The sequence below is a fragment of the Perognathus longimembris genome, chromosome 26 (assembly GCF_023159225.1).
Source record: "Perognathus longimembris pacificus isolate PPM17 chromosome 26, ASM2315922v1, whole genome shotgun sequence".
NCBI classification, from domain to species: Eukaryota; Metazoa; Chordata; class Mammalia; order Rodentia; family Heteromyidae; genus Perognathus; species Perognathus longimembris.
The window spans coordinates 8,568,319-8,582,075 of record NC_063186.1 but is presented as its reverse complement, the minus strand read 5'-3'; the positions used below and the strand labels follow the sequence as shown (position 1 = coordinate 8,582,075).

The 13,757-nt window shown below is 57.4% G+C and overlaps 1 protein-coding gene across 2 annotated transcripts in view; it reads left to right on the top strand.

The window, feature by feature from the left end:
- Positions 1-1,416: 1,416 nt before the first annotated feature.
- The window catches only part of Sema3f (semaphorin 3F), a 28,862-nt gene continuing 16,521 nt past the window's right edge, over positions 1,417-13,757 (top strand). Inside the window, exons 1-2 of one of the 2 annotated variants that reach the window (XM_048334578.1) lie at positions 1,417-1,616; positions 5,719-5,878. In XM_048334578.1, coding sequence (XP_048190535.1) covers positions 5,767-5,878 — 112 coding nt within the window. In that variant the 5' untranslated portion in view covers positions 1,417-1,616; positions 5,719-5,766. The remainder of the gene's footprint in view (positions 1,617-5,718; positions 5,879-13,757) is intronic. The other variant, XM_048334579.1, reaches the window with a different exon arrangement.

The following is a 13,757-nucleotide window of genomic DNA, read 5'->3' as shown; positions in this document are numbered from 1 at the left end:
GGCCCAGGCCCCTGGGGAATCTCTCCACCGAATGTCACAGAGTCAGGCTGAGAAATGGTTTTGACTCATCATGCCGTGACCTTGGGGAAATGATCCGGGCAGAGCCCCTTCCCGGGGTCAGGATGGGCTGCTGCTCCATTGCGGAGCCCTCCAGGTCCATCGGATCAGCCAGTGCCCCCTCCTAGAAGAGGCGGCCTCGGCTCTCCTCTCGGTTTCCCTGGGGGACAGCACTGCAAAGGGAGCGTCTGTGGGAGCCGGCTGGCTGGAAATAGGCTGGCTGGAAATAGGGCTGGCGATGGAGGCTGAGCATTCATTCATTCGGGTGTCTGGACGGAGCTGGCGGCCGGGCAGGAGGTGCTGACCTTCCCCCCCTCCCCCCACCTACCTCCCTCACACCACCACCCCGGGAAGGGCCCAGCGGGGGCCCGGCCGTCCCCGGGGCTGCACCGCCACCTGCTGAGCGGCCGGGAGGCCTGGAGTCCCGCGCCGCCGCGGGGCTGGGACGCGGGGTGGGGCGGGGTGGGGCGGGGTGTGTGTAGGGGGGGGGCCCGGTGCGGCGGCGGGGGCGGGGAGCAGGAGGAGGAGGCACGCGGAAGGGGGTGCGCAGGTGAACGCCAGGCAGGCCGGCGGCGGCGGCGGCTCCCCGGCGCACCCTGCCCGCCAGGGAGTTGAGTGCCCGGGTAAACACCCGGCGCGATGCGTGCGGTGTGTGTATCCACGGAGGAGAGACAAAGCCAGGGCGGGGCGGGGGCGCCGCCCGCGGAGAGCGGCGGCGGGGGTGCGCGCGCGGCGGTGCGGGGACGCCGGTCCGCCTCGGCCGGCGCGCCGGCCGCCCACCGCCCCGGAGCACCCCGCGCGCCCCGGGATCGCGGACAGGTGGAGCGGAGGGGGGCGGGGCGGGGCGGCGGCCGGGGAGGCCACGCCCCCTCGGGGGTGGAGCCGGGCCCGGCCGGGGCGGGGCGGGGCCGTGATATGCAAATGTCGCCCACGGGCGGCCAATTGCCGGCGCTCCCCGCGCGGCTGCGAGCGCTCCGTCCCGCCAGCGGCCGCGAGACCAGAGGCGGCAGCGAGCCGAGGCAGCGCAGCGGTCCGGGCGGCCCCGCGCGCAGCGTCAGGGCCCCGGGGAAGCGCGCAGCCCCCCGGCGCGGCCCGCCCGGCCTCGGTCCCGCCACCGCCGCGCCGAGCTGCAGAGCCCCCGGGCCGGGCCGAGCCGAAGCGCACGCCGCCGCCGCCTCAGAGCCCCGCACCGGGGGGGAATGCGCCCTCGGGGCGCCGGCCAGGGGGCGCCCGGAGCCTGCCCCAGGGGAGGCGCCCCCCGAACGCCGCGGAACCTTCCCATGGCCCGGGCCGGGGTCCGGGGCCTCGGTTACTGACGTGCTCGGAGCACCCCCCCCCCCCCCCGTACGGAAGCGGTGAAGCCGTGGCCCGCGACGCGGATCCCGGGGTAGGTGCAGCGAGCTTGAGGGCGCGGGCAGGGGCCATGGCCCCGGGGGGCCGCTGAGCGCGGACCGGCCCGCCCGGAGCCTCGCGGCCGCCGCCGCCACCGCCGCTGCCACCGCCGCCGCCGCCGCCGCCGCCGCCGCCCGGGAGCCCAGGCCCCGCCGCGGCGAGAGGAGGTGAGTCGTGAGGGAACCCCGCGCGGGGAGTGGGCGGGCGGCCCCGGCACCCCACCGACCGCAACTCCGGAGAAGTGTCCGGCGGAGCGGGGCCGCTCGGTGACCCGGGGTCCCCCCGCCGGCGGACGCCAGGGAGCCACGCGACCCGAATGGGGGGCTTCGTACCTGTCCCGGCGGCCCAGACCCCCGAGGCTGTGGGGGGTGGTGGTGTGAGGATGTGTGGGTGTCTGGGGGGTGGTGTGTGGCCGGCGGGGTCACTGGTGTGTAGAGCAACTTTTTGCGGGCAAGGTTGGGGGGGGGGCACCCCTCACCCTCGTCACGTTCCTGGGAGCGGATGTTCCTTCTATTTCGATTCTTACTCCCTCAGCAGTACCCTTCCTTAAGAGGTGAGCCTGCCTTGCCTCAGTATCCCTATCTGGAGTCCTGGTATAGTTCTCATGCAAAGATTGTGGGGTAGTAGTGGAGGAGGGGGGAGCCAGGAGGACTTGCCCCCCCAGGCTTTTCTACAGCCCCCCCCCCAGCTTTATCTGAGGTTTGCTTTTACAGCAGGGAGGGAGTTCTGCTTGGGGTTGGGGGGGGGTTGTCCTCCTGGATCACGTGGGGGTGTAAGTGAACTAGGAGAGTCTGCAAGTCAAGCTCAGTGTGAAGCAGGAGTCCCAAGAGGTCAGGTGGATGAGGGACCACAATAGAGGTTTGCTGGGCTTGCCTGGAGCTGGGGTAGTCGGGTGTCAAGATGGCCCAGGACTTAGGTAGTGGCTGGCCAAAAGAGTTCTTCTGGAAAGGAGAGCTGCCCTCCCCTCTCCCTCCCTAGCTGGGTAAATAACTTCTAATTCTCGAGAAACCTGCATTTTTTGTTACCAGTTCATTAATACCTGGGGAGAGAACCAACTGAAGGCACTACTTGAATGCCCACCCTGGAACTGGGTCAGGCTGGGGACTTCTGTCCTCCTGAATTCACTTGGTAGTTGCGGAGATGGGGGGGGGGTTGCACCCAGGGGTTTGGATAGAGCTAGAGCCTCATCCCAGACTACACAGGGAATGTGCCTGGACCCCGTGGATTATGGCTTGCGGGCAAGGCAATGGCATAAGCACCCTTGCTGCTCCCCTTTAGTTCTGAAACAGCCAGGCCAGGAAGTGCAGAGGTGGGAGCTGGACTGTGGGGCCAGCAGCTCAGCCTCAACCCCCTGCTATTCTGCATACCTTGGAGGGGGGGGCTGTTGGAGGATTGAACCAGGCCCAGGTGACCTTGACTGGGAAACCCTGGCCACAAAAGGGGGGGGGGTTCAGTCCCAGCTATGCTAGAAAGCTCTGCCTCCTGGTCCATGAGGTATTGGGGGAGGGGGAAGCTCAGAAGCTAAGAAGGAGCTGGTGTATATCTGAGGGGCTAGGTAGCCAGCGGGGTGCTGTTAATAATTTCCTCCCTACGTTCCCCCACAGCCCTTGTTCCTGCCTTCCTCCCATCTAGGCAGTTCTCAGCCAATCTTCTTTCTCTGAGCTGCCTGTCTCCCCCTCAGCCCCCCACCACCCACACTGTGTTGGAGAGGTCAGGATCAGGCTGGACAAGTTGGTGTCCTGGTCCCCTTTCCTGCCCCCAGGAGCCTCTGGGTCCCATCGGACCCCTTCATTTGGCCGCCCCTTCTCTGCACCCCTTGCCAGCCCCAGCTCCTCGTTTCTTTGTTCAAGCGTCTCTCCTCCGTCCCTCCCTCTCTCCTCTCTCCTCCCTCTCTCCTCCTCCCGCCCGCCTGCCTCCCTCCCTCCCTTACTCCCTCCCGCCAGTTTTCTTCCTCTCCTTCTGGGCTCTCCTCCTGGTGGGCTCCCAGGTGGCGGTGGCTGTACCTCTGGTGTCCACCCACCTGAGCTTGCTCTGATTTGGGGGGCTTTGTGAGACTAGGGCTAAATGGAAGGCATTCAGTGGCTGCCAGAGAGAAAGGGCCTGTAGAAACCCCCTCCCCCTTCCCGAGCTGTCCTTTCCCTCTTCTCCCATCAGTCTCCTTCCCCACCCCCTAGGCTGCCAAAGATGGGGCCTGGACTTGGTCCTGAGGCCCCAGCAGACTTTAGCACCCCCCCATTCACCACCTCTGTCAGGAGCCTTAGCATTGTGGTGGTCCCTGTGGGAGCCCTGTGACAGGATCTACCTTCCTGAGTATCTTGAGTGACTCCGTCCCCATCTTTGATGAGACTGACTTTATCACCCTAAAGATGGATGCAGGAAAATAAAATGAGGCCATGGAAAGGAGAAGATGGGTAGCAGCCTAGCAGCAGGTTGACAGAATCCTTCCCTACCTGCCTTGCCATACGATCAAGACTCGCTGAGGAACTGCAACTACATCTTGCCCTCTCTGAACTAGGATATAATAAATATTCTTTCTCTCTCTCTCTCTTTCTCTCTCTCTCTCTTTCTCTTTCTCTCTTTCTCTCTTTCTCGGCTTCCCTGAGCCTCACCCCACTAGTAGGTCAAGTTCTTGAACAAACTCAAGCTTGTGAGTGCATGCGTGGGCATGCGAGTGTAGATGTGTATATATAACCAAGACTGTCAGTGAGGGCCTCTGTTTGTACCCTAGGGGTGGGTGCACAGCCCTTTCTCCCACCTGCCCTCCCCATCCCCGAGAGCCTACAATTCAGTATGCACTATGTCTGTGCCCCAACAGGCTGGGGGAGAGGGGTTGGTTCTGATTTCCTCCTCCCTTCCCCCCCAGCCAGCCTCCCCCAAGAGGGAGCATTTGAGGTAGGGGCTAGCTTGAAGGAATGAGAGGTGTGCCAGGCACTCAGAGAACACCACACGAAGAATAGGCCGGGAGGCTGAGGCTGCACTTCCTGCCTGAGGAACCACCAGTGGTTTGCCTTGGCAGGAGAGGCAGGAGCTCAAGGGGAGGTGTGGTGGTGTGGGAGGTAGTGGGGTCTAGGAGTAGGAGCTAGAGCCTGGGCCTCGCTTTAGCCATGCTTAACATTTAGCATTGCTTAGCCATGGCCAGGGACTCACAGGCCACAGTTCTTCCACACACACCCCGCCCCCATTCCAGAGTTCTAGAAAATGGACCGGTGGTCCTGCTGCCACAGGGAAAAGAGAATAGATGGGACAGATCTGGGGGATGGGACTCACGTTATTATTCTTGATGCCCCCCACTCTAGTGCTTCTGGATGGGGGGCTGGGAGTTGGCGCTGGTTTGTGCTGGAGGGAGCAATATGTTCCGACAACTGGTGCTGGGCTGCGTTTACCCAACAGCCAGCCTGCCTGGGGAGACAATATTTGAAAAACATAGTATTGAAACTTGGGCTTACTGGGGATGGGGGTGGGGGGGCAGAGGGAGAGACATTCCAAAAGGGACAATGTAGCTAGCTCAGACCCTGCAGCAGGCCCATTGGCCACTTTCGTACCCTTTCTAAATCCTCTAGAGGCAGAGCTGGAACTTTTCCCTGACAGGAAGTCCTTCTGCCTGTCTGATCTGGGTCTTTCCTGCTTTGATTTTAGTAAAAGTAAGCACCTTCTGTAATTCTCAGCCTCTCCTTTTTGACTGGTGCTGTCCTGTTGGCTTTGTGTAGCTTGCTTCGATCTATCTTTTCCACCCTTACCTTCCCCCCACTTTCATGCTTCCCCTTCCACCCCAGTAATCAAGTCCAGATTTGCCTACTCTGGGAGGAAAGCTTGGCCAGAGCAAGCAGGAATGGACCCCATCTTCAAGGTGGAAGAGAGAAGGAACCCATTCTGGCTGGTGGTGGGCATAGGGGATCCTGCTGGGAAAATGTGGGGGCTCCCTAATCAATCACCGGCTTGTGCCGGGCTTTAGGCATGGAATTCGGGGTGCTATAAGGGGAAGGGTGTCATCTCAGCTTCTCCCATTATCCCTGGTTATTCCCAGGCTGCCCACTCTAATCTGGCTCCTCAGTCTCATTGGTAACATTTCTTCAAGACAAAGAGGCAGAAGAACGTAGACCAGGTCAGGAGGTGTCACCGTGGAGACCCCTCCACTCTTATCCAGGTAGAGAAATAGGTACTTTTAGTCCAGGTAGGGAAACAGGGTATACGTTAAACAAAGGAAATATGAGGAAGGTCAAACTCTCATCTACCTCACTCATTACTCCCTCATCTTGGTCCCTCTCTCAGGTGTCCAGAGAGCCCAGACTGCTTCCTGGGCTCTAGGCCCCTCCCACAATGCTTGTCGCTGGATTTCTCCTTTGGACTTTCCTACTGACCGGGGCCTGGCCAAGCACCCCCACCCAGGACCCTATCCCGGCCACGCCCCGGGTCCGGCTCTCCTTCAAAGGTAAGAAGCTACCTTGCTCCTCAGAAACATCCTTTCTTCGTAGCACTCGACTCCATTGCACCAGTCAGGACAAAAAAAAGGAGGGGGGCACTAATTATACAATCACATGGATTTCCCTGGGCACGGGGAAAGGGAGACCTGGGAATAGGGACTTGATGGGAAAGACTGGATACCTAGACATTTGGGAAAAAGGGTTTTGAGTCTGTCTGTGTGTCTGGGTTCTGTGGCCCAGGCTCTGCCAGGGCACCACTCTCTGGGTGATAACTGGGAGGATGCTCTGTCTGCTAATGTCCTGAGCAGTTCATGGGGTAGCAAGTCAGACAGTGAGGCATACACTGGAGCTTTAGCAAAGCTGGAGGAACAGGGTCTGCTCTGCTGGGCTGAAGGAACTCAAGGAGCCTTGCTGGGATCTCCAGCAGGAAGGTACAGTTGCCTGTGACTGGCAGGATACTCCTGATGGACACAGGGAATGGAACTCCCAGATCCCAGTGAGCACTTTGCCTGGGAAGTCACTTGAAGGTTTTTGTTTTTTATTTGTGTGTGTGTGTGTGTGTGTGTGCGTGCACGTGTGTGCATGTGTGTGTGTGCCAATACTGAAGTTTGAACTCAGGGCCTCTCATTCTTGCTTTGCTTTTTTGCTCAAGGATAGAACTCTACTACTTGAGCCACAGCTCCACTTTCAGCTTTGTTTGCTGGTTAATTGGAGATAAGAATCTCAAAGACTTTCTGCCCAGGCTGGCTTTGAACCACAATCCTCAGATCTCAGCCTTCTGAGTAGCTAGAATGACAGGTGTGAGCCACCAGTGTCCAGCTCTGTTGGAAAATTTTTTTTAATAATGAATTTGAGTCTGCAGAGTAAGCGGCTGGTCCCCAGATCCCTCACCTTTGCACCTAGCCCACCTAGGTAGTAAACATACCGTACATACTTCCAGGAGACACATGGCTGACATACTAGCCGCTCCCTACGGGTATATGTGTCTCAAGAGTCCACTCTGGTTCTGGGCTAAGGGGCCTGGGGGAACCTGAATCATTGCTGAGTTCTCAGCCTGGTCTCTCTTCTGACCAGAGGTTACTCCATCCAGTTGCTTGCCCCCCCGGGTTGTTGTCCACAAGACCCTTGCTGTCCAGGTTTCCAGGCAGCCATGTTGAGAGTGAAATGCTGGGATGACCATTCCTTCCTTGGGCTTGGGTCACCCAAGCCCCTGGCTGGGCCCCCCCACCCCTCTGGTCTCATCCTACCCCTGCAACTCTATGGGAGGAGTGAGGGGTGAGGTTTCTTATCATTGGCTTTCCCAGACCTGACTTAATGGCATTTCTGAGAGCAATGGGCAGAGAAGAGTTAATCTGCTTGGGTTAGAAAAGTGCCCCCCCTTTCTCAGGCCTAGGAAGGTGAGATATTTACTCTACTGATACCTCCACCCTTCCCTAGTGGAATTCCTCAGAGCAGATTAATAAATCTTGTCGGGGCCAGGTCCCTTTACTCTGTCTCTTATCCTGCCTGAGAGTTTTGTCAACAGGCCAGTGGAGTGTCTTCTCCTGCTACAGGGGGAGGGAGTGAGCTTGGTCTTTATACTTGGGAACCCTGCATCCACTCCAGGTGTTGTTGTTGTTGTTATTTTGATGCTGGGACTGGGGCTTGAATTCAGGGTCTGGGTGCTGTCCCTGAGTTGTTTTTTTTTTTTTGCTCAAGTGTAACATTCTACCCCTTGAGCCACAGCTCCACTTCTGGCTTTTTGTGGTAGTTAAAGAGTCTTACAGACTTTTCCTGCCTTGGCTGGCTTCAAACCATAATCCTCAGATCTCAGCCTCCTGAGTAGCTAGGATTACAAGCCTGAGCCACCAGTGCCCAGCTCAGGTATTAGTTTTTGTTATCCTGCCTGGAAACAGAGGGGGCTAGGCAGAGGGAGCGCCTCTGTGTGCTCCTTTTAAGCCTCGGATCTCCACAGAAAACAGTTTTGTTTCTCTTTTCCAGATAGAGAAACTGAGGCTCAGGCCAGAGCAAAGCCAAGGTCAGTTAGGAGGCAGAGGCAAGGCCAGAAATAGAACCCTAGTCTCCTGGCCTTATCATCGGCGCCCACGTTGCCTTGGGTCGATTCCCTCTCAATTAGCTCTGAAGCCGACACCCACAGTGACTAAAAGCCCCGCTCACTGGCAGCGGGCCTACTGTGCTGCTTGCTGCAGTGGCCGGGGTGGGGCTGGAGGATACCTGGGGCCACCTATCTGGATTCTTTGGGCCTCTGTCCAGCCACATTGACTTTCTCTGCCCCCACCTGACCTCATATCCTGATTTGATGCTTCGATGTCACTTCAGCTCAGCAGATCCTTGAGCACCAGTGGTGTGCCCTACCTCACTCATGCTGATTCCTGGGGTGCACCCAGGCAGACTGACTGGAAAGACCCTGTTATTGTCAGGGCTCCTGGGCAGTGTGAGGCATACCACCCACAGGACATGTGAAACCCTACCCACGCTGAGTGGACTCAGCTGGTCATGTGCCCAGGAGATGGCTCTCAGTGAGGAGAGACCCTTACCAAACAGAAGGAAAAATAGGGGTGAAGTTCTAGAGGCTCCCCCCAAAAGGTTAGGGGCTAGACAAGGAGGATGGAGCTCTTTTCTTCAAGGAGACAAATGAGGGGCACACAGAGGGTTGCCTTTCAGAAAAGCACTTGGGCTCCATGACTCAGTTGCTTCTTCTGGGCTTGGGTGGCTAGAGCAGCAGGCAGCCTACCTAGGTCTCAGAAGCCAGGCGGAACCGCCCCTGCCTTGCCTGGGGTCCTGCTGCAGCTGGGAGGTGCCAGTTCTGGCTTGGGTCATTCAAGACCCTCTACAGCTCAGGGGCTGGCACGAGGGACCGTGATGCCCAGCGCAGATATAGGAACAAATGCAGGAACTGGACCAGGCGTGGGCTTGTGGCCCCACCCATCCGCCTGAGCGCCCGATCTGGGTCCAGAGCCGGGAGGGAGTGAGGGCAAAGGGGCTGCCAGAGTTCATTCCAGATTGAGGTTTTCTCATGGCCTGTTTTCTGGGTTTCCAGCAGCAGCACAGCCAAGGTCAGGCACAAAGGAGGGGTCAAATGGGGCCGGTTTCCAGGAGCAGGCAAGGTAGTCCTTCATTCCTGGCTCTGGAGACTGGAAAGCCTTGATGACAGGTCATCCCCTACCACCATCATTTTGGGGGGCCTAGAGGCAGCTTTGCCAAGAGTTATAAACCGAGTCGGGTGAACAAACCCTTCCTTCCCCCTACCCTGTGACACCCAAGCCTGGGGCATCACCTCCCTCCCGGGCAGCAGCAGAAGAGGTGCCAGGCTCTGCCAGCTCCTTTGTTCAGTGTGGGGAGTGTTTACTTTTTCCCAGGAAGCCACCTCCAACACACTACTGTTGCCTGAGCTGGGTTTGGCCAGGACTTGGGGTCAAGAGGTGCTTGGTTGGGGTGGGGGGCGGGGAGACAGTCTTATGATGACATGAGGTATAGCCAGGCTACTAGGGAAACTAAGGCAGGAATGGGAAGAGGGAAAAACAAATATCACCTTAGGAGGAGAGGTCAGGAAAAATGAAAATGATAGGAAAACAAATGATGGGGGTGGGGGGAAAGAGAAAAATGATAGTAGTGCTGGGATGTTGGCCAGGCAGCGGACCCTCCCAGTCCTGAGCTAGGTCTTCCTGGCTTTCCTGTAAGGAAGGAGGCGCAAGGGGCTTTCCAGGTCACTTGGCTGGAAGACTGGGATTGAGCCTGGCCCTGCCTGATGCCTGAGCCTGACCCAGAGTGGAGGTAGAGACGTGGGTGGTGCTGTGGGCACGTCCCCTTGTCACGAGCCTGGGCTAGGGTTCCAGGATCCTGTGATGCTGGTCTCAGTCTTCTCAGTCTCCTTTCCCAAGGAAAAGGCCAGGATTTCACTGGGAAGGCTTCTCCAGCCCTCTGCCTGCTGACGCATTGGAACCAGGGTTTGCTAATTTGAAGGCTGTGAATCTAGCTTTTCCACCAAGCAGGGTCCTCAGCAAGCCCTATTGCCCCAGAAATGGGAATACCAGGGCCCCAAAGAATGTGTTCCAGTGTTCAGAACCCCTGGGGTCCTTCCTCTCTCTAACCACAGGCCTACCTAGCTTCTCAGTGAAGAAGAATGTTCTACAAGCTGAGAACAGGTGGCTCACACCTGTAATGTGGCTATTTAGAAGGCTGAGATCTGAGGATCACAGTTCAAAGCCATTCCTGACAGGGAAGTCCACGAGACTCTTATTTCCAATAAACTACTCAGAAAAAATTGGCAGTGGTATTGTGGCTCAAGCAGTAGAATGCTAGCTAGCCTTGAGCACAAAGAGGCTCAGGGACAGCACCCCAAGCCCTGAGTTCAAGCCCTAGGACCAGTCCCCCCACCAAAATGCTGGACGTGAAGCCCATGGCTCAAAATAGTAGATTGCTAGCCTTGAGTGGATAAAGGGACAGTTTCTAGAGCCCTGAGTTCAAGCCCCATAACCAGCATCAAAGACAAAACAAAACAACAGCAACAACAAATGACTTGTGGTGTAGAAGAGTACAGGGAGGCATAGGAGCTTTGGGGCCAGGGGTGGCACCAAGGAGCTGGGCAGGAATCAGGTGGCTCTGACAACTTCAGTGGGGTGTGGTAGATAACAAGCCCGGAAGTGGTGGGTATCTCAGAACGAGCCAGGGTGAGAACTGGCTCTGGAGAAAGTGGAGACAGAGTCTTTGTGATGGTCTAAGAACTTGCCACCGACCCAGCCTGGAGCAGCCAGGCCAGGGGCCACGGCCTTTAGCCGGAACCCTTTCAGTCCAGCCAAGCCTTGGATGGGACCACACTGGCAGGGCCTCCGCCACACAGGCCTTGTCTCTGGCTCTGGCATGTCGCCGGCCCCGCCCTGCCTGGCTCCAGCCTCCCTTGGCACTGAGCAGAGCTGGTGCATGCTCGAGGAGTAAATCATGTTCCCTGGCAGCCCTCACAGCTTTGTAATCGTAAAGAATTTAAAGAGAAACCACCAAGATCCGAATCTCACTTTGGCCCCCAAAGGCATCTTTCGAAACCCTACGGCTTGGGAGGCAATGAGCCGGGGGAGGCGGGGGGGCTTTTGGTTCTCTTGGTTGTCTGTACCCATGTGTGCCCCTCCACCTCCCCGGCCCCTCCAGAAGTGGCGATAGCCCAGAAGGTGGCTTACAAGGGTGCTAGCTTCACTCCTGGGAGCCCCCTAGTTCCTCCTTCATTTGTTCTAATGCCGAAGTGGTGGTGGGAGTGGTGATCACTTGGCCCTGAAGACAGACAAATCCCAGATTTTTCCCTTGTCAGCTGTGTGACCTCAGAGGAGTGGCTCAGCGCCTCTGAGCTCCACTTTCTCCCTGTGTAAGGTGAGAATGGCAGAGGAACTCTGGAAGCAACACCCTGAGGGCTACAGGCAACCTTGCTTTGCATTCTGGCTGTGGCTAAACTTGAGAGTGACCTCTTCCCTCTGTGTGTGTGTGTGTGTGTGTGTGTGTGTGTGTGTGTGTGTGTGTCCCTCTTGGAAAATGAGGATACTAATCCTGACTTCTTTGTGGTGTTGGGAGAAGTTCCTGACTACTGTCGTTGCTCCGGCAATGAAGGAAGTGTCCGATTAGGAGAGTGGCGAGGGCTCTTTGGGGAGGAGGGTGTCTTCGAGGGTCCTCTCTCCTCCCTCCACAATTTTCACCTTTGATTGGGGAGGGCCCCAGACCTGGCCTATCTGCTGGGTGGGAAGGCAGGCCTCATAGAAGCAGCAGTGTCTCAAACAGAAAAGGAGACATTTGTGAGATTTTTAGTTCTCATTTCTTTTTCCTTTCTTTCTTTCTTTTTTTTTTTTTTTGGCCAGTCCTGGGCCTTGGACTCAGGGCCTGAGCACTGTCCCTGGCTTCTCTTTGCTCAAGGCTAGCACTCTGCCACTTGAGCCACAGCGCCACTTCCGGCCGTTTTCTATATATGTGGTGCTGGGGAATCGAACCCAGGGCTTCATGTATATGAGGCAAGCACTCTTGCCACTAGGCCATATTCCCAGCCCCTTAGTTCTCGTTTCTTATGCCTGAGACACTCGACCTACATGGCAGAGTTGCGTGTGGTAGGGAAAAGGTTGGTCTCTCCTTCCACCAGTATCTGGTCAGCTGCTGCCACCTCCTTTGTGGGGAGACTTCTGGCTCTTTCAGCGTGGGTCAAGGTAGTTGGATTGGGGTTGGTCTACACAGCTGGGCAAGAGAGCATGTTTCTTGGCCTGGCCTAGCCTGGTGCTGTCCTGGGAATCTTAAACCTCACCTCAAGGGAACCCTTGGAAAAATCAGAAAAGGATTCCTGCTGCATTTTTCTTAGAAATAGCAACAGGGCCTTTGCCAGAGGCCTGGATGCCAGAAGGCTACAGCCTGGATCCAAAGCCCAGCTCACGTGGGTGCCTGAGCTTGGCATGCCTACCGCCTCCCACCCAGAGTGCTGAGCAGCCCCAGGGAGAGAGGAGGAAGGTCTCCTGAGCCTGACTGATGGTCCTGACCCAACAAAGAGCAGGGTCTGAGTGGTGGGTGCTGGTCGGCCTGTGGGGTGCCGGTGGGACTCAGCTAGACCCACTGTGGCCTTCTCCTTGGGGCCTCCTGCAGGCACCGGCTGTCTGGGGGCTCACTGCGCAGGGCAGGGAGAGGACCCAAAGCATCGGGCCCCCTCCAGGAAGCATGTGGAACCTGGAGACCTCGGTTCTAGACTCCCCTCAACCCCCTCCCACTCTCCTTCCTTCCTTTCCCGGCCCTTTGCCTTCACCTCCTCCCAACACCCCCCCCTTCTTGGCTCCCTACCCCCTCATTCTCTCCTCTGAAGTCTCCACACCCTGCCAAGAGGCTTATTTCTTCCCACTTGGGGCTCCATGCTGATTCTCTCATCTCCTTCCATAGACTGAGTCCACGCACGGCCTTGTGCATCTGCTGGTCACCCGTGCCTGCCTTCTAGGAGTCATGGTTATATGGGATTTGGGGCACCGGTGGCTCCTGCAGCTTCTGAGGCTCTGTAGGTGGCAAGCACTCTAGGGGCTCCCATGAGAAGCGATTGATCATTTTGATTTACAGGGCTGGAAAGTAATTGATCATCTTGATCAATTGCTTTGATCAAGCACGACTGTGTAAAGTACTATTTGCTTTTCGTTGAGTAGCTGCCGCTGAGAATGGCTCCAGCACCTGATTTAGCCTCGCTGCGGCTTCCCAGGCTGACCCCCAGCACTTGTCTCTTCTTTGCCTTAGTTTCCCCACAAGAATGTTGGGGAAGGAGCTGGGACTGTCTAGGGCATCCTGTGAAGGTGATCTGAAAGGCCTGCAGGCATCCCAGGAGGGCATCAGAGAAGGGGGAGGGTCTTGACACCCACTCGCCTGTGGCCCCCATCCTGGCCTGTCTCTCTGGGTGATTTATTGGAGTAAATGAGCCATGGAGAGTTTGTTGTCTTTTGCAGTCATGGGAGGAGGAGGAGGTGGTAGAGGAAGGAGTGATGAGGGGTTTCCGGGCCAGGTCTGGAATGTGGGAGGAGGGGTGGGCCCTGGGGCCTCTAGAGCCCAACTGCAGCCTCCGAAGGCCATTTCACTCTCTCCACCTGAGAAACGGATCCATTGCGACCTCACCCCAGAACCAAAACCTCCCTTCCTATTCCCTTCACACTTCTTAGGGCACATTCCTGTGTGACCTGCTTGCCTGTCCCTGGTCACACTTCCTTCCACCCCTTGCACAAAGGTGTCTATGTGCGTGAGTTCGTACATGTGTGCATGCACGCTAGCCCTAGTGCTTGAACTCAGGGCCTGGGCAATATCCCTGAGCTTTTTTGCTCAAGGCTAGCCCTCTACCACTGGAGCCACAGTTCCACTTCCAGCTTTTTGGTGGCTAATTGGAAATAAGAGTCTCATGGA